Source organism: Fundulus heteroclitus, chromosome 12 (assembly GCF_011125445.2).
Source record: "Fundulus heteroclitus isolate FHET01 chromosome 12, MU-UCD_Fhet_4.1, whole genome shotgun sequence".
NCBI classification, from domain to species: Eukaryota; Metazoa; Chordata; class Actinopteri; order Cyprinodontiformes; family Fundulidae; genus Fundulus; species Fundulus heteroclitus.
In genome coordinates this window covers 38,940,544-38,958,889 of record NC_046372.1, presented here as the reverse complement: position 1 = coordinate 38,958,889, position 18,346 = coordinate 38,940,544, and the positions used below count along the sequence as shown (strand labels likewise).

At 43.5% G+C, this 18,346-nt stretch overlaps 1 protein-coding gene across 4 annotated transcripts; it reads left to right on the top strand.

The window, feature by feature from the left end:
• The first annotated feature begins 461 nt into the window (after nucleotides 1–461).
• LOC105917316 (poly [ADP-ribose] polymerase tankyrase-1) lies at nucleotides 462–18,320 on the top strand. Of its 4 annotated transcripts, none has more exons than XM_036144591.1 (28): nucleotides 462–950; nucleotides 2,549–2,773; nucleotides 3,038–3,133; nucleotides 4,250–4,286; nucleotides 4,512–4,587; nucleotides 6,403–6,423; nucleotides 8,649–8,743; nucleotides 8,829–8,895; nucleotides 9,010–9,196; nucleotides 9,542–9,663; nucleotides 9,867–9,958; nucleotides 10,073–10,151; nucleotides 10,238–10,409; nucleotides 10,573–10,652; nucleotides 11,072–11,217; nucleotides 11,318–11,483; nucleotides 11,612–11,831; nucleotides 12,022–12,131; nucleotides 13,129–13,329; nucleotides 13,450–13,696; nucleotides 14,497–14,579; nucleotides 14,666–14,786; nucleotides 14,864–14,961; nucleotides 15,120–15,194; nucleotides 15,322–15,427; nucleotides 16,572–16,758; nucleotides 16,854–17,010; nucleotides 17,098–18,320. In XM_036144591.1, exons 1-28 carry the CDS (start codon nucleotides 500–502, stop codon nucleotides 17,182–17,184), a joined length of 3,804 nt encoding a protein of 1,267 aa, XP_036000484.1. In that variant the 5' UTR covers nucleotides 462–499; the 3' UTR covers nucleotides 17,185–18,320. The 4 variants fall into 4 exon arrangements, with proteins under 4 accessions (XP_036000484.1, XP_036000487.1, XP_036000486.1 ...); XM_036144592.1 differs by having other exon boundaries at nucleotides 463–950; nucleotides 13,129–13,317; nucleotides 17,098–17,223; XM_036144594.1 differs by lacking the exon at nucleotides 6,403–6,423 and having other exon boundaries at nucleotides 13,129–13,317; nucleotides 17,098–17,223.
• Nucleotides 18,321–18,346: the final 26 nt, after the last annotated feature.

The window sequence follows — 18,346 nt, the reverse complement described above, 5'->3', positions numbered from 1 at the left end:
TAAAACTGGCGGAAATCAAAGGATTTTTTTTTTTTCAAACTGGTGAACACAACGGCATGAACCACGTTAAGAATTCCTGCACACTGCTGACATCTTGTGGCTGGATTGGGTATTGCAAACGTGTTTAATGAAATAAATTATCCTCGCGTGCATTGGGAAAATTAGAAACAGCGGAATACTTAATATATTTAAAAAATGCATTTGTACATAGGTATATTATAAATTAAATTTGAGGCAATAAAATAAATTGCCATCCATCTTTTCATTGTACGGCATGTAATCCGGCAGTTGTTGGGGGTAGGTTCACGTTTTGCTATTATTTTGTTCATAAATATATATGAATGTATTGGTCCCTGCTTAAAAAAATCAAACGAACTGGACGGAGAAACATTTCCTCCCTCTGAGCCCCGACTGCGAACAGCTGACAGGAAACCGAAGCACTTTCACCGGAAAGGCGGAGCAGCTTTTTTTTTTTTATTGTGGCCTCGGAGCTGCTGTAATGGCGGTGTCTCGTCGCTCTTCGCAGCAGCAGCAACAACAGACGACGTTACAATCTCCACCGAGAAACGGCTCCCTTTCGGGGGCTTCTCCGGCCTCCCCGCCTATGGCTCTGCTGTCCCCGGCCGTCGGTTGCTCGGAGAGCGAGAGGGAATGCAGCGGAGGGATAGATGCGGCTCTGGCCTCCCCGGACCTGCCAGCCCCGGTCCTGGCGAGCAGCGCGAGCTCTACGTCGACGGCGTCAGGCGGCGGCAGCAGCGGCGTCTCGAGCCCCGGCTCCGGAGCCTCGAGCCCCACCGACGGCAGCAGCGGAGTCGGCGGGGCGTTCAGGGAGCTGTTCGAGGCCTGTCGGAACGGAGACGTGTCCCGCGTTAAGAGGCTGGTGGACTCGGTGAATGTAAACGCAAAGGACATGGCTGGGCGAAAATCTACCCCGCTTCATTTCGCTGCGGGTAAGGACGAGCTAAGCTAATCAAGATGGGCTACTGCAGGCAGCTAGCGACGTTGTTGTTGTTGTTTTTTTTATGTTTTTATTTACAGTTTTCCTGCTGTTTGTCCGTGGACTCCCTTTATAACCCTTTTCATCACGTTTTAGTTCCAGTGTTTCTTTTACCCACCAAGAGCTCAGTAGCTGTTCTGACGTCCTCTGTTTGTTTATCAGACGTTCAGTAGTCAGCAAAGCCCGACTGCTGAGCAGGATAAAAAAAAACACACCAGCAATGTAGCTGGGCTTAGCGGATTGTTTATGCATCTATAATAGTTTTTGCTTACCCTGCGCCAGTTTATATTTAATTACGCCCCTGTAGCCAAACGACCTCTGGGGGGATTGCTTCTTTCTTAAAGCAATTTGTTTGGATGGATTTTTAGATAGTTGGAAAACAGTTTTAGGGACCCGTGTTAAACATTTATTTGTTTTTGTACATCTGAATTTATCTACAAGATTAAAAAACTTTTTTTACAGCCCAATTTGGCACTGATTGCATAACAAAACAACATATAAGCAAATCTTGAGGCACCTTAGAGTTTAAACATTGTCACAGAGGGCAACCTCCAGCATTCAAAGAGTAAACGTCTAAATGATTCATGCATTTATCCTGGCTATTAAGTAAATGTATAATGTGAATTTTAGCTATATGTGCAGATCTAAAGGAAAATGTGTTTTTTTTTACACCCTTTTATTTAAAATATAATAATGGCAAGTAACATTTTCAATTCAATTTCATTTATATAGCGCCAATTCATGAAGCATGTCATCTCAAGCACTTTACAAAGTCAAATTCAATCATATTATACAGATTGGGTCAGATTATACAGATTGGTCAAAAGTTTCCTATATAAGGGAACCCAGTTGATTGCATCAAAGTCCCGACAAGCAGCATTCACTCCTGGAGAAGCGTAGAGCCACAGGGAGAGTCGTCTGCATTGTCCATGGCTTTGCAGCAATCCCTCATACTGAGCTAGCATGAAGCGACAGTGGAGAGGAAAACTCCCCAATAATGGGAAGGAAAACCTCCAGCAGAACCAGGCTCAGTATGAACGGTCATCTGCGGTCATATGCAGGCACAGTGTTGATAAGAAAAATAAAACGCGTCTCAGAAATTGTTTACTTGGGGGGTAAACAAAGCAGACAAATATGTCTAACTTCAAAGTGTGCACTCACCAGCTTAAAAATAACTTAAACAGAGGTTTGTGTGTTGACTTGTCATTAGTCTCTGGTGTTGCATCTTATCTCACTTGTGCTGCAGCAGTAAATCCCCCATTTTTGTTGAGAAGGCAAGTTTATTTCTATAGCAGTTTCAGTAATGAGACAATTCAAAGTGCTGTTTATGAGCAGAACATAAGACAGCAGCACCGAGGACAACACATTGCAGTGGATTAGGAGCAGCAGGTTAACAAACTCTTTTTTTTTTTGTTTGGGGAGGAAGAATATTGCTGTTCGAAGTGGTAATGGTCACCAACACTGATTGCGATGAATGGTGGCAGTAGTCCTGGAAGTTTTAGCGCCCGTCCTGTATCCCATTCTGAATGTACGTCTGCCTTTTGTGTTTAGGTTTCGGTAGGAAAGATGTGGTGGAGCATCTCTTACAAACGGGCGCCAACGTCCACGCCAGGGACGACGGCGGCCTCATCCCGCTACACAATGCCTGCTCTTTCGGACACGCGGAGGTGGTCAGCCTCCTGCTGTGTCAGGGAGCCGATCCCAATGCCAGAGACAACTGGAACTACACGCCGCTGCACGAGGCCGCCATCAAGGGGAAGATAGATGTGTGCATTGGTAAGGGTTCCCTCCGTTTATATTCGGGTGCTTCTGTCCAAGAACATCCATGGGAGTGTTTGAGCTTTGTCATTCTTATTTTAGCTTATGTTCAGAAAGAAATAACACCAGTGGAAAAGTTGCTTTCAAGTTTTAAAGTTGAATGATGCTGATAGATTTTTCCACACTAATAAAGTTGCCTTGTGTCCCTAAAATACTGTATGAAATATGACATAGTGATCAGTTATAGTTACAGTTTTTTGATGTCACCTCCTTCAAATACAGTATTACTCCAGCATGGAGCTGATCCAAACATCCGCAACACCGATGGCAAATCAGCTCTTGATCTCGCCGACCCTTCGGCTAAGGCTGTTCTTACAGGTCAGTAGCCTCCAGCCTCTCGGCGCACTTCCTCATTAACCCTGCATCTTGTGTTTTAGCGCCCCTTTAATGCTGCACTTGGGCTACGAGCAATAAAGTTTTCTTTTCTCAAATCACAAATGTTATTTTTGGGGTTAACTTTTTTTCTTTTTCTACCTACAGAGCATCTTGCCTTTTTTTTTTACAAATATAGTTTATAGACTAATGTTTGTAGACTAAAAGAGAGCGGTCTGCTAAAGACAATGTAACAATTCATCCTCTTTCTGACACCCGCTAATTTAAAGGGATTCCACTCTTGGTCGTATTGGGAAATGTTCTGTTGTGATTTCAAGAAATAATATCTATCAACGTTAGTTCACTGATCAGGGGTCTAAATCTGTCATTTCTTTGGTACTTACTGTCCTAAACAGGGATTGAACCCAAAATAAATAGGGTTTACAAGGTGTCATACAACCTTTTCAAAATATAATGTTTAGTCAAAGTAAATTATTTATCAGATTTAAGACTTTTAGGACTAAAATCTTTTTTTTTTTTTTTTTACGAAACAGGTTGTTCGTGAGTCTGCAGACAGGTCGTGTTTTTGTTCAAGATTTCTCGGAAATGTTAAAGAAAAGGGAGCGTGTTTACAAATATTGAAAGAGGTCTATATTCTGAGTGGCTAAGCTATTTAAACAAGCGGCAGTCGTATAACAATGATTATGTCTGCAGACGGCAGGTAATTCTAACGTTGGGTTAGGCTCTTTAAAACAAAACGGTGTGCAAAATAGAGGCAAATTCATCCTCTCTGCATGTACAGGGTGGCCAGTGTAAGCACACTCAGACTGGATGCCGTTGTTAACAAAGCTTTATTTATTTATTTTTAAGTAAATTAGTTGCAGATCCACTTGGCTCCTCTATTAAGAAAGAAAAATGCAGTCTAAAAGTAGCAGAATCAGAAGTAGTGATTTAGATATATATTCATAACTTATTTAATGATGATGCGTGGAAAATGTTGGAGGAGCTGAAGCTAAAGCTAAGCGTCCACAGTCAGTTCCAGATCCATTCCCACTGTAAAGAAATGGGCGCGCATAATGTTTGACGTGCCTCACTTTAGTCATCTGTGTGTCTTTTTTTCAGGTGAATACAAGAAGGACGAACTTCTGGAAGCAGCAAGGTGAGCATGTTTCTGGCAGTAGATGCTGTAGGAGGCAGAATATTTATGACCAATTTGTTTCAGGTAGAGATAAATTGCTGGGTAAGCAACTTTGTAGTTGCCGTTAAAAATGCAAAACAAGTCCACCGCCTGGCGATTGTACATTTTCGTGCCGAAAACCCAAAGGAATGACAGCGTTGATGTCAAGTATGTGTTGTGTGGGGCTTATCGCTGGTGTGTTTGCAGAAGTGGGAATGAAGAGAAGCTGATGGCTCTGCTGACTCCGTTAAACGTCAACTGTCACGCCAGTGATGGTCGCAAGGTAAGCCACCCAGTAGTGCTGCACCTCATTAGCAACTCCAGTCACGCTCCGTTTCACCCCAAGTGCTGCTTTGAGTTTCCAAATGGACATTTTTGTGTCTGTGAAAAAGGAAAAGTCAACAGCAGTGTTAGTTGGTGCGTCAGGTTACTGCAGGAGAGGTTTGTATACGCGTGTGGAGAGAGAGTCTAGGGCTGTGAGTCTGAGCGGCAGGGCATCATTTGCCTCGTCCCCACAGACAAAGCACCAGTTTATATGCTGCATATTCTGTTAAATGTTCTTTAAGGGTGTGTGCATATATTTGTAGTTTTAATTTCTGTTTTTTTATTTTAAGGTTCAAATCAGTAGACCAGAAGATTCTGCTTGTTCACAGAGATATTGTCAGCACAGTTGGCACTGACGTTCAAGCTGAACTGTTCTCCATCATGTTTGGATCTGGTGTCTTTTCGTCAGCATCCTCTCCTCTTTCTATAACTCTCTTTTTTTTATTATTGTAGAAGCTGACAGATTGAGGCGTTCGAACACGTCTTAAATATATTCCACAAAGCTCAGTTTTCCTCCCTGAATTAATCCCTGTTTCTATTCAGTTGATAATTATGACTGTATTGAAAAAGGCACCTTCGTAGCATGTAGTGAAGACATGGAGGGATCTGTGGTGTGGATTTGTGGAGAACCTGGTAAAGACTGGATTTAAAGCTTAGAACTGAGGGAGGGTGCGTTTTTGTTTTGACACGGCCGGATATGTTTTTTTTTTCATGGCCCTCTTTCGCTTTTAGCTACCATGCATTTGTTTTTGAAGATATTATGCGCGTTCTGACATTTAAAAAAAAAACAAAAACTGGTAAATCACGAGTCACCCATTTATTTCATTAGAAACTCACTAGCAGCATATTAGTCAGACTGCCTTTATTATGGCAAAGATTTGAAAAGCCTTCAGGTAAATAAATTGATCTTTAATTGCAGTTGCAAGATCTGACACAGAAAAATCATACCTTTTCTTTCAAGTACATTTGTTCCATGTGCAAAAAAAAATAATTGTTGCAACCATTCCTCTTTAAAGTTCAGTCAATGAGAGCCACTGTTCTGCAACTTTTAGATGTGCTCTAACACGCCTAAACCACATGGATGTGTTTCCTAAAGTCAGCAAGTTCTGCACAGACCTGGTAATGAGCCGTGCCTTTGATTTAGGTTTTTTGGAACAGGAGGGCCTTCAAAAGCTTTCCAAATAAGGAGTCTCAAGTCCTGGAATTGGAGAGCCCTACCCATTCACAGTGTACTGGGAAAGGGCCTTAGATTTATCATAAGCTAATAAAGTTTCTAGATCTTTTGGAAGAGAAACAAGAAACCACTTTTGCTTATATTAACGGGTGTGATTGAATTGTTGTGTGGGCTAATGTTCCCAGAATAAAAGCCAGATTTCTTATTTTATTCTTAGGCCCAGTAAGATCATGGGCTTCAGTCATATACAGTTTTGTCTTGTTTTTCTCTCCAATGCTATCATGGGTTTATTAGTTGGCTCTGCTGCGTATGTAAAAGTCGCATCATGTAAGCCGGTGTAGCTTTGTTTAGGGTTTTTACCAGGAGACCCGGGTCCCAAAGGACGAGTCCCACCCACCTTCTGCCGATGTCTGACATTTACTCTCCAAATTCCATTTTACAGATCAGTGCTTTGTTTTCTTCCTTTTTTTTTAAATATAATTACACTTTGTATTTCATTGACTTAGACAGAGAGGGACATTTCTGTGACGAGATGCTGTCATTTTGTAATTTCTGTTTCGTTTTGTTTTCCGTGTGACTCTGGCAACATTTGTCGATCAGTCAACCTCACAAAAAATGCTGGTAAGTTGACCTTGATAATGGCCACTTGATTGATGCACTGTTGTGATCTTTGTTTTTGTTTTGTTCCTTTCGAATCCATCGTTGTTTTTATTTGACCAATGAGCTGGCTGTCACTTGTTAATTGCACCTTATGGACCTGGGTACGCGGGTCACTCATGTAATCCTTCCCTGGTGCTCCTCTGGTGCGTCTGTGTGAGCGAGTGAGCGACGTGATTGAGTGAGCGGGGAGGTTGTCATGGGGACGACTTCATCTCTTTGAAGCTGGAGAGGAGCTCAAAATGTCCACTGCCTGCTTTTTCTTTGGCGTCTGTCCTCTGCACACTCACCCACATTTCTCCGACTGAATCACTCAAGTCAGTCTGTATCTGGTTGGGCTTCTAATTTATTTTAATTTTTATTTATTTATTTTGACAATTTCTCATGCATGCCCCAGGGCCCGCCTCTCTGCATTTTGTCAAGCGAATCATGGATTTGTCATTGTGAAATCTGTGCCTTCTTCACGTTCCCCGTTGAATCAGTTGGTATGCAACGAAGAACAGACTTCATCTCACCCATCATTCAGAAGCTCTGCTGCCCTTTAAATGTAAAAGCTTTTAATTGCTTGTTTCATCCCATGCTGAATGAGCCTCCATGCAAGCACCTCATCAGTTTGACTCCACCTTCGTTACACTTTGGCCCTTGTGGGTTTGACGTTAACATCATTGCATGAAAATTGTGAAATGTCCTCCTTTTTTTCTTTTTTTTTAATCGTAAGCTTTTTCAAGCACTGTTTTTTTTTTTTTTTTTTTTTTTTTTTTTTTTTTTTTTTTTTTTTTTTGGAAAATATAGCTTTTTGCCTCCAAAACTGGGAATCGCAGCTTAAACTAATGTGGATTTTTTTTCTTTTCTTTCTGGACCTAAATGAACCCACATGATTTTGAGTTCCTTTGACCTTGCAGACCGGCTTTCCTTTTTCAGCCTCGGCTTGCTTCCTCCGGCTTTTCTGCACCTTGTTGGTATTTGGTAGATTTTCAGTACATGAAATTGAACTCCAGCTCTCCGATCGAAATTTCTTTTCAGCATTAAATTCGGCTTTTACCCCCCCCCCCCCCACCCATCTCCACTGCTAACAATGTGATTACAATGCCTTGCAAAAGGATTTGTCCCCCTTGAACGTTTTCAAATTCTGTCACAATAATCAGCCTAAGACCCATTATATTTTGTTCATACTTTGTGATGGAGCAACACAAAATGGTGCGCAGCTTTAGAGTAAAAGAAAATGAACCGTGTTTTTTTTCAACATTTCAAGTCTGTTCAGCCGCTTTTATTCTGGTACCGCTACATGAAATCAGATGTAACCCATTGCATTCAGAAGCCCATTAATTAGCTAACAAAGTCAACTTGTGTGTAATTTAAACTCAGAGTGTATATCCAGCTGTTATGTGAAGGCTTTGGACTTTTGTTAGAGAACATAAGTGGAAAAAAAAACAGCATAATTAAAACCAAGGAACCCAGCAGAGAGCTCAGGGAGAACGCTGCGGAGAAATTTAAAGCTGCATTAGATTAAATTAAGTTATAAATCATTGTTTCAAGCTTTGAATTTCACCATGATTTGAAAAAGGAAAGCGTAACACTAATGCTCTACTTTGTGTTGCTTTATTACATAAACTTTTGGAGTAAAATTTGAAGTTGCAATGTGACAAAATGAGGAACATTTCAAGGGGGGGGATACTTTTGCTAAGCACTATTTCCCGCTTTTCATAATAACAGTTTTGTTTTTTGGATTTTAACTTTTTAATAAACTGGAGCTGAGTATGAATTAAGCAAATGTTTCATCCCATGTTTTTATCAGAACTATTTTTTTTTCTATTTACTGCACAAAAATGACTTAGAAATCGTGAACAAGACCCGAAGTCGTTCTCGTTTTTTAGAATTTCATTGAAAGATATTGAAGACGAGCGGTGAGGGCGACGCTGTTTGTTGCTGACCTGGTGAGATAATATCACCAGCAACAGAATCTCTTTGGGCTGGGTTTGTCCTCAAACTCTACTGAACTTGCATCATCAAATCTGCCATTCATCTGCAACTCACCCAGCGCAGCCTGCAGTAGCAATTTGCTTCTGGCTCTAATCAGCCACTCGCCCCCCCCCCTGTTGCCACCGGAGGCGATAGACACTAAGCCTGCCTGATATGTGTGTGTGTGTTTGTGTGTGTATGTGTGCACTAACAGCGGTCCTCTCTTGCAGTCCACGCCCCTCCACCTGGCTGCAGGCTACAACCGGGTCCGCATTGTTCAGCTGCTCCTTCAGCACGGCGCTGATGTTCACGCCAAGGACAAAGGGTGAGTAACCCTTAGAGGAGAAAACAAAAACAGAGCCTCCAGTTTCCCGCCGCTATGCATGACCCCTGGATGTCTTGTCCCGCAGCGGTTTGGTTCCTCTTCACAACGCCTGCTCCTACGGTCACTACGAAGTCACAGAACTTCTGCTTAAAGTAAGACCCACTGTACAGATTCAGGTCTGGGGCCTGATCAGCTCGCATTTTAGACGGTAACGGTTTGAAACATGCCGATGCTCCTGAGCTCTGATTGGGCCGCTCTGCTTGCAGCATGGCGCCTGCGTGAACGCGATGGACCTGTGGCAGTTCACGCCTCTCCACGAGGCCGCCTCCAAAAACAGAGTGGAGGTTTGTTCGCTGCTGCTGAGCCACGGAGCGGACCCCACGCTGCTGAACTGTCACAGCAAGAGCGCCGTGGATATGGCGCCGACCCCGGAGCTCAAAGAAAGGCTCACCTGTGAGTTGGCCTTCAGACTTGCAGTGTTGAATGGAAGGCGTCAGAAATCCTTCCTGTCTAAATCTTTTTATCACTCCATCTACCTCTACATTCTTCATCTGTTTAAGCTGTCTTCGTCCCTCTAGTGCACCAATCTGTGCATCCATTGGTCTATCCATCCATCTTTCCTGTGCCTTTTACAGTTTCCATGCTCTAAGCCTGACCCCAGTAGAAAAATCTTGCCAGAATTTAAACGTTTTTTTTTTTTTAGAATTTGGCTAAAAATGCTGGAAACACTAGAAATTTAAGTCAGGAAAATGATGCAAATGTTAACTGATTCCTTTTACCTCTGTTTTTCTAACATAGATGAGTTCAAAGGTCACTCGCTACTGCAGGCGGCGCGTGAAGCTGATATGGCCAAAGTGAAGAAGACTCTGGCTTTGGAGATCATCGGCTTCAAACATCCTCAAACCAACGAGACGGCTCTGGTAAGAAGAGCGGCTTTTCGTTTCTTTCCACAATTTGAATTATGTCCAAATCGACCTTTTTTTTTCCCCCAGTTGTTTCACCAGCGTCGTTTTGTTATAAATGATTGAATGTAGTTTAGAGCACTTTCCAGGTTATTTAAGGGTATTGGTCACGTTTTGGCATTCTAAGGTTTTAGTGCGCTGATGTTTAATGTGTTTTCCAGCACTGCGCGGTGGCGTCCCCTCATCCGAAGAGAAAACAGGTGACAGAGCTGTTGCTTCGTAAAGGTGCCAACATCAACGAGAAGAACAAAGAGTGAGGCAGCAATCTTATAGTATTTGCATTGAGCAACTTGTAAATTGAAGATGTAACATATTTAAAAGGTCAACAACCCTGAAGTCTGGTGCTAACCTCTTTAATGTGCTTTAGCTTTATGACTCCCCTGCATGTTGCTGCTGAGAGAGCGCACAATGATATCCTGGAGGTTCTGCAGAAACACGGAGCGAAGGTTTGCCACATTTCCATCCTGTAATGTTAAATATTAGGCAAAAGAATCTTAGTTAAGTTAGCAAATTTGTGGCACTGTATCCTCAGGTGAATGCAGCGGACACGCTGGGACAGACCGCCCTGCATAGGGCAGCGCTGGCCGGTCACATCCAGACCTGCAAGCTGCTGCTGAGCTACGGAGCCGACCCCTCCATCGTGTCTCTACAGGGCTTCACCGCAGCGCAGATGGGCAACGAGGCGGTGCAACAAATCCTTAACGGTGAGCAACCGTTTTCTCTGTGGACGTTTAAAGTCTCTGATCTTTACGGTTCCGTGTCAGCGCCGGGCACATTTTGTGGTGTCTGGGTTTTGACCTTGATTTTAGAAGTTCAGGAGGTTGTGGCTGGCTTTTATTCAGTGTTTGTTCTGTGTCTGTTTCTCAGAAAATGTTCCCACTCGTAATTCTGACGTGGACTACAGGTTTCTGGAAGCTGCCAAAGCAGGAGACCTGGACACAGTGCAGGTACGTTCCCAGAGACATGAAAGTGATGAGATCGGCAGATTTCCATTGACCAGTTCTCTTTGTAAAGCCGTGGCCTGCCAGGACTGCGTATCCTGAGTTCTCTTCAAGGTCAACAAATAAAAATAAGAAGTTATTATACTATCTGGATTAGTTGAAAAGTGAACAGTCTTAAAACAATTTCTCAAAAACCTCTACAATTACTGAGCTGCCTACAAATCTACCAATGCAATCACATCCTGCAGTTTTAGTAGCAACACTATTAGCTGGGAGCCTTTTGCTCACCTCCAAAACCATTTTTTTCTAAATAGTTATTTAGTGTTCCCATAATAACCCACCTTTGTTTGCCTTTGGACCCGTGCTTTATTAATTACACTCAGGCATGTTGCTTGCTATCCTAACGGGTCTTTGTCGTGCGGCAGCAACTTTGCTCCCCTCAGAACGTTAACTGCCGGGATCTGGAGGGCCGCCACTCCACGCCTCTTCACTTTGCTGCTGGTTACAACCGGGTGGCCGTAGTGGAGTACCTGCTTCACCACGGAGCTGACGTTCATGCCAAAGACAAAGGGTTAGTCTTTGTGAACTTGTTTGGTTATTAACAAGACAGGACTTTTCTTACTTTGATTCTAGATGTGACGTTTTGTTGTTTTTTTTCCCTTGTCCCTCAGCGGTCTGGTCCCCCTCCATAACGCCTGCTCCTACGGTCACTATGAAGTAGCCGAGCTGCTGGTCAGACATGGCGCCTCGGTCAATGTGGCAGACCTGTGGAAGTTCACCCCCCTTCATGAGGCTGCAGCCAAAGGAAAATACGAGATCTGCAAACTGCTTCTCAAAGTAAGGCTCCGTTATTGTCCGTAGAGTTTTAACTTTGTGCAACGCGTTGGCCTGGGTTCAGACGGCGAGTTTGATCCAAACTGAAAGTGTTGGGGGGGAATAAAAGCGGTCCGCGTTGTGTTTTTCAGCACGGTGCCGACCCCACCAAGAAGAACCGCGACGGCAACATTCCTCTGGACATGGTGAAGGACGGGGACACAGACATCCAGGACCTGCTGCGGGGGGATGCTGCCCTGCTGGATGCTGCCAAGAAGGGCTGCCTCGCTCGGGTGCAGAAGCTTTGCTCGCCAGAGAACATCAACTGTAGAGACGCACAGGGCCGCAACTCCACACCGCTCCACCTGGCAGGTAGAGACTGCATCAGACTGATTTAGGGTTAATATAACGCTGCTCTGAGTATTACTACTAAAACACACTCCTGATTTGGCATATGAAGGGAAGGTGAATTAACAAAAGCTATATGCCTTCTATTTATGCTGATCCTTGATTGTTTAGACCTTTTTTTTTTGCTGATTAGATTTCCTTTCTTCCTCCTCAGCTGGTTATAACAACCTTGAGGTTGCCGAGTATCTCCTGGAGCACGGCGCTGACGTGAACGCCCAGGACAAGGGAGGCTTAATCCCTCTTCATAACGCTGCTTCGTACGGGGTCAGTCTCTGTAAATGTGCTCAGTGCATCTGACCGATGTTTTGATGCTGAGGTCAGATTAGGACTTCCTCTCCTCCTGATTCTCTTTTTGTTTCATTCAGTCATTTGCCGAAAAAGGAATAAAGAAAAGCGTTTACATTTACGACTCACTATAATAAACATTTATTCAAATAATTATCAACAGTTCAAATGTACATTTCACTCTAGTAGGATATGTTTTCAGCTGGACTTCTAAATCCATATAGTTTGACAGAATTGATTCCAGGTAACCAAAGCACATCTGTTTATGAACCTTTATGTTCTACATTCATACTCATTTTGTCTAACTTAGTTTAGTTTCTTTTCTAATTTAGTTTTGGACACTTTATAAAAGCACATAGGGTTTAACGATAAAAACTATTTGAGGAACAAAAAATGTTGTAGTCACAGAAACGTGAGAGCATTTATTTTTAAAAATTGGATTGTTAGTGGCAACAGAATGATCTGCTTTAACAACGCTTAATACCCTTTTTGCTTTCAAAGGATGGGATTTAGTTATTTTTACAACTATAATACAACTTAAGTGTTACAATGTGCACAATGCACAAATGTTCATGTTTCTGACTTAATGAATGTTGCAGTAGACTTGTACAGGTGTTGTTGGTAGATATTGACAAACACATTCCAGCACAATTTGTGATAAATGATTAGCAGAAGTCAGTGGAAATAATTCCAGCCACCGCTTTATATATTTTGCTTCTGAAGAGATATTTCTTTCTTTCATGTTTCATTTTATTGAAATATCCTATCGTTTCTGAAAAAAGGCCATTTGAAAATCAATTCCTGTCCCACTTTAATGGATGAAAACAATCTTTTTTCCTTCTTAATGTGAAAAATACCAATTTTGTTTCACCAGATCCATATCAGTATTAGTCTGGTTTTGTGTCACAACTGAATTAACTTTAGCATTTTTTTTGGATCTTCGTTCACTTTTTCCTCGTCTCTCTCCTCCTAACAGCATGTGGACATCGCCGCCCTGCTGATTAAATACAACACGTGCGTAAACGCCACAGACAAATGGGCTTTCACGCCTCTCCACGAGGCGGCGCAGAAAGGCCGAACACAGCTCTGTGCTCTTCTGCTGGCGCACGGCGCTGACCCCACCATGAAGAACCAGGAAGGCCAGACCGCTCTGGACCTGGCCACGGTATGGGCCTCTGTAAGATTACGACGGATTCCTGTGGAGCCTTTATTATTACTCTAAATACATAACACAAAGTAATATAAATATGAAGTCAAGTCTCTTTTTCTTTATATATTTTCTGGCCTGTGGCTGTAGGCTGACGATATCAGAGCTCTCCTGATGGACGCCATGCCACCAGATGCTTTGCCCAGCTGCTTCAAACCTCAGGCTACGGTGGTCAGCGCCTCGGTCATCTCCCCTGCGTCCACGCCGTCCTGTCTGTCGGCAGCCAGCAGCATAGACAACCTAGCTGGGCCCCTGACCGAGCTGGCTGCTGCCGCCGCCGCTGGAGCGTCTGGGGTTGCAGACGGAGCCTCGGGGACTGACCGCAAGGAAGGAGAAAGTAGGTTTACTGTGCTGGTGACACCAGTCGGTTTCTAAATGTACAAAGCTCTGACAAAAAAGAACTCATCCCTCACAGATTTCTTCTTGTTTTGCTTTTTTTTGTCACACTTAAGTGTTTCCAATCAGCAACAAAACACATTTTCAGACTGGCTCCTAAACTATAACTGTTTTTGCCACCATTGATGGTTAAAAGTGTAATCAGGCACCAGCAGTAACTGAGTCTTTTCATCATGTTTAAGGATTTTCAGTAACTTTTCTTTGCATCATTTATTGAAACAGATTGTTTTTAGGCATTCATTTCTTTTTCTAGGTGTATTTTTTTTGTGTCCTTTGTGTTGTCACACAGGTCTGTGATAATACACAACCTGTGCTTTAATACAGTTTCACCGCGGTTTTAACGCATTGGTGTGTTCAAGTCCCATCGTACTCTCTTTATAGAAATAACTCCAAATGAAAAGATCGTTCTTTTAAACAACAAATGACACGCTTAACCTTCTTCAAATGATTTTACATTTGTACATTTGCTTTGTTATATGATCTGACCACAGCTTCAGTGCATAAAATTATTTGTAATATGCTTTTTATGTATATGTAGCTAATATTTGTCTGACATAAAATCAGTCTGAAACATTTTGGTGTGACAATAGAAAGCAGGAAAAGGTCTTTCAGGAAGCACATAGTTTTTTTTTTACAGCTATGCAACAGGAGGGAAATCTAAAAGTAAACTCCTAGCAGAGAAATGGTAATAATGTCCAGTCTAAGGTGTTTTCTTATTGTCTCCTTTTCCTTGCAACGTAGTGGCGGTGCTGGACATGAACATAAGTCAGTTCCTAAAGAGCCTGGGCCTGGAGCACCTGAGGGACATCTTTGAAAGGGAGCAGGTCGGTCAGCGCTCATTTTGAACAGCAGCTGTCTTTGGACCCTATAGGTGGTTTACCCGCCTTATTGAGACGGCCGTCTTTTCCAGATCACACTGGACGTGCTGGTGGACATGGGCCACGAGGAGCTGAAGGAGATCGGCATCAACGCCTACGGCCATCGGCACAAGCTGATCAAGGGTGTTGAGAGGCTTCTGGGGGGACAGCAAGGTAAAGCGTCCTGGGAGACTGAACTCCCTGCGTCAGACGTCTGAGTAAAAAGCTCATTGGGTCTCTTCACCTTTCAGGCGGCAACCCCTATCTGACATTCCACTGCGCCAGCCAGGGCACCATCCTCATAGACCTCTCTCCGGATGACAAGGAGTACCAGTCAGTAGAAGAAGAGGTACGGATCATAAGTGGGCTCACTGTAGAAATATACTGCGAAAACGGTGACATTAATCTGGTTTGTGCAAGTTTTCATAAAACCTAGATGTATTTTTTTTCTTTTTGTGCTATAGTGGACCCATTTTCTATTTAAATATAAAATCCTTTGTTTCTCAGATGCAGAGCACCATCAGGGAGCACAGGGACGGAGGCAATGCTGGTGGCGTCTTCAGCAGATACAACATAATCAAGGTATTCCCCCCCCCTCCCCCCCCCCCCGACCTTCTTAGACGAGCAGATGGAAATGAAAACAAAGGTTTAACAAGCTGACACAGCACCCTGGCTAAAAAAAAGTTTTGTTTTGTTTTGTGCGGCGCAGATACAGAAGGTGGTAAATAAGAAGCTGAGGGAACGTTACACCCACCGGCAGAAGGAGATCGCAGACGAGAACCACAACCATCACAACGAGCGCATGTTGTTTCACGGTAACCTCCCAGTGCCTTAAATAATTTCCATACACTTTAAACCTCATTTTCCATTTTTGTCACGTTAGAAACGCTAAATTCTGTTTATTTTATGTGATAAATTAACAAGGCATTAAGTATTCATGAAGGAGAAGAAAAATTGTACATGATTTGTAAAATGTTAAGATAAGATAGGCTTTATTGATCTCACATTGGAGAAATTCACATAGGGTCAATAATCTCCAACATTTTAAGTGTGGCTTGCATTTTTATTCAGCTATATATTTATGGCAGCAAAACGTAGACTGGCATTTTGTTTCTGCTGTTTTAGTTGGATGTTTAGGAGCTGGCAGGCAGGATGGGCTCGCTGCTTCTCCACGTTTGTGATGTGACTCCTGACTAGTGGCTCCTCACATGTATCTGTGTGCGTCCAGTCAATCATGCTGAAAACAAGCTACTCCCGGTTCATACGGATCGCTCCGACATTGTTTTGTCCTAAACTTTGGGCGACGCTTGGAGATTTTTTCACTCTTTGGAGGATGTCCATGTGTCAGTGAGCCATGGCAGACCTTTTTGGGGTTTTTTCGATCTGTGTTGAGAGTAGAGCCGAGCCGACCCCCACCTAACCAGGTAGCGATGGGTTCAGAGAGCCGCATTGGCTACTAAACACTAGAGTAGCTACTATCCATCTTTCCCTGCTTGCCAAAAGCAGCCAATTCTGTGGGATTCTGCACTTTGTACTGGATTCCCATTTGTTTGACTCATAGGGTCTTAGTCATACTCTTTTCATCTCCTGATGAGGGATTGAACAGTGATCTGAGATGTTCAAAGTTTGGGAAATAACCTAACCCCGTTTTAAACTTCTGGATTTATACTGAGGCTGAATTACACACAGGTTCACGCTGTTCACCAGCTAGGTTTCTTCAGAAGACAGTGGGTGCCACTGGATTTTTAAAGCCATCAGAGGAAAGGGGAAGAAATACCAATGCTGTTTTCAGATTTTTAGCCCTTTGTGTTCCCCTTCATAACTATGCACTACTTTTTATTTGTCACATAAATGACCATAGAATACACTGAACCTAGTGGCTTCAATGGGACGAAATGTGAGAAGTTGAGGGAAGGCACTGCATAAACTGGTCCGCCGCTGATGTCACCTTTCCTCCAGGTTCTCCGTTCATCAACGCCATCATCCACAAAGGCTTCGATGAGCGCCATGCTTACATAGGAGGGATGTTTGGAGCAGGAATCTACTTTGCAGAGAACTCCTCCAAGAGCAATCAGTACGTCTATGGGATCGGCGGCGGGACCGGATGCCCGACGCACAAAGACAGATCCTGCTATCTGTGCCACAGGTTGTCGTTTTTTCCTCACGTTCTCCAAGTTCCCCTGCAGCGTTTCCCTGGAACAAATTTTCCTGACCCTGCCTCCTCTCATCTTGAACTTTCAGACAAATGCTGTTTTGCCGGGTGACTTTGGGGAAGTCCTTCCTGCAGTTCAGTGCCATGAAGATGGCCCACGCCCCTCCGGGACATCACTCAGTAATCGGACGACCGAGCGTTAACGGTTTGGCGTACGCCGAGTACGTCATCTACAGAGGAGAGCAGGTAAACCGAGACATCAGGGCGGGGTCTCTGACACGTTGGATTTGTGCTGCCGTATCAGTACCAACATGTCGCTTTGTTTCTGCCCAGGCCTACCCGGAGTACCTCATCACCTATCAGATCCTTAAACCAGAGAGCGCGGCGCAGTCTGCGGCAGGAGCGGAGCAGAAGTCCTAGTTACAGAACACTGCCCAGCCTCGCATACGGACTCAGTGCTTGATATTTTCTTCTTTGTGTTGCGACTATATGAAGACCTTTCTCATCACCAAACACATTTCCAGCCTCCTACACTGTAGAAACCATGGTGACCAGTGCTTCATAAGGATATGCTGTACAATACTTTTACTGTTCTCGGTGATGACATTTTGTTTTTTGCATCAGCTGCATGTTGTAACAAAAGCATGTAGGGCCAAGTGGCGTGCCTGGGTTAGTAGTTTGAATATCACCTGCCCTCCGCTGTTGTCAGGAGGATGCTTGTTAAGACTTTTAAGTATAAGCATTAACAGTTTTGTCACTCTGTCGCCTTGTGACTGTGAAACCTCAGACTCCCTCCTCTTCGCACGCCTTTTGGCGCCCGCTCCGTCTCGCCATGTGAACCTGGGCCAGCTGCTCCACCACGGGACCGGGGGGTTTAGCCTCCGTAGGCTGGCTTGTGATTGTTTTTGAACGCTAAACCGTAACACTACTGGAGAGCTAACAATGCTCCTCATTGCTTTGCTGTATTGCTTACTTACCCACACTCGCACCCAAGAACCCTAAACAGTAACCTAAGATGTTTTTAGTGGGTTTTATTCAGGGCAGCACACGTGCAACGAGGAAAGGGCTCAGTCAAATCCCAGGATTTGAGACGATTATATTGCCAGTACAATACGGATGTGCATGAGAGGGGGACGTGTCCTTAGCAGGGCAAAGCAAGTCATCGTAATCAAGCATGATGAAACTATTGTACATTAAAAGCATTTTACATTACTGTGCTCCATACCTTTAGAGTTGTAGATGTTGTAACGTGCTTGTGATGCCTTACAAGTGTGAACACCTTACAGCTAGTGAGCTCATCGAGGCACCATCTGTCACCATGGTCTTACTCAGACATTCACGCAAAAGGATTTGCACTTTCACCAGGAAATCTATTTAAGTTATTTTGAAATAAAGTTAAAAATTACCAGGGGGGGAGGGTTGTACAGGTTGTGTAAATGGCTGTGTATAACTTGCTGTTTAACAATGTCTTTGAGTTAAAATGTAAATGACATCAGAATTTTTCTCTCATGCTTTCTTGTTTCTCCCTTTTTTTTAATAAACGTCCTATTAATGACGCCTTGCTTTCTGTTTGTCGGTGTTA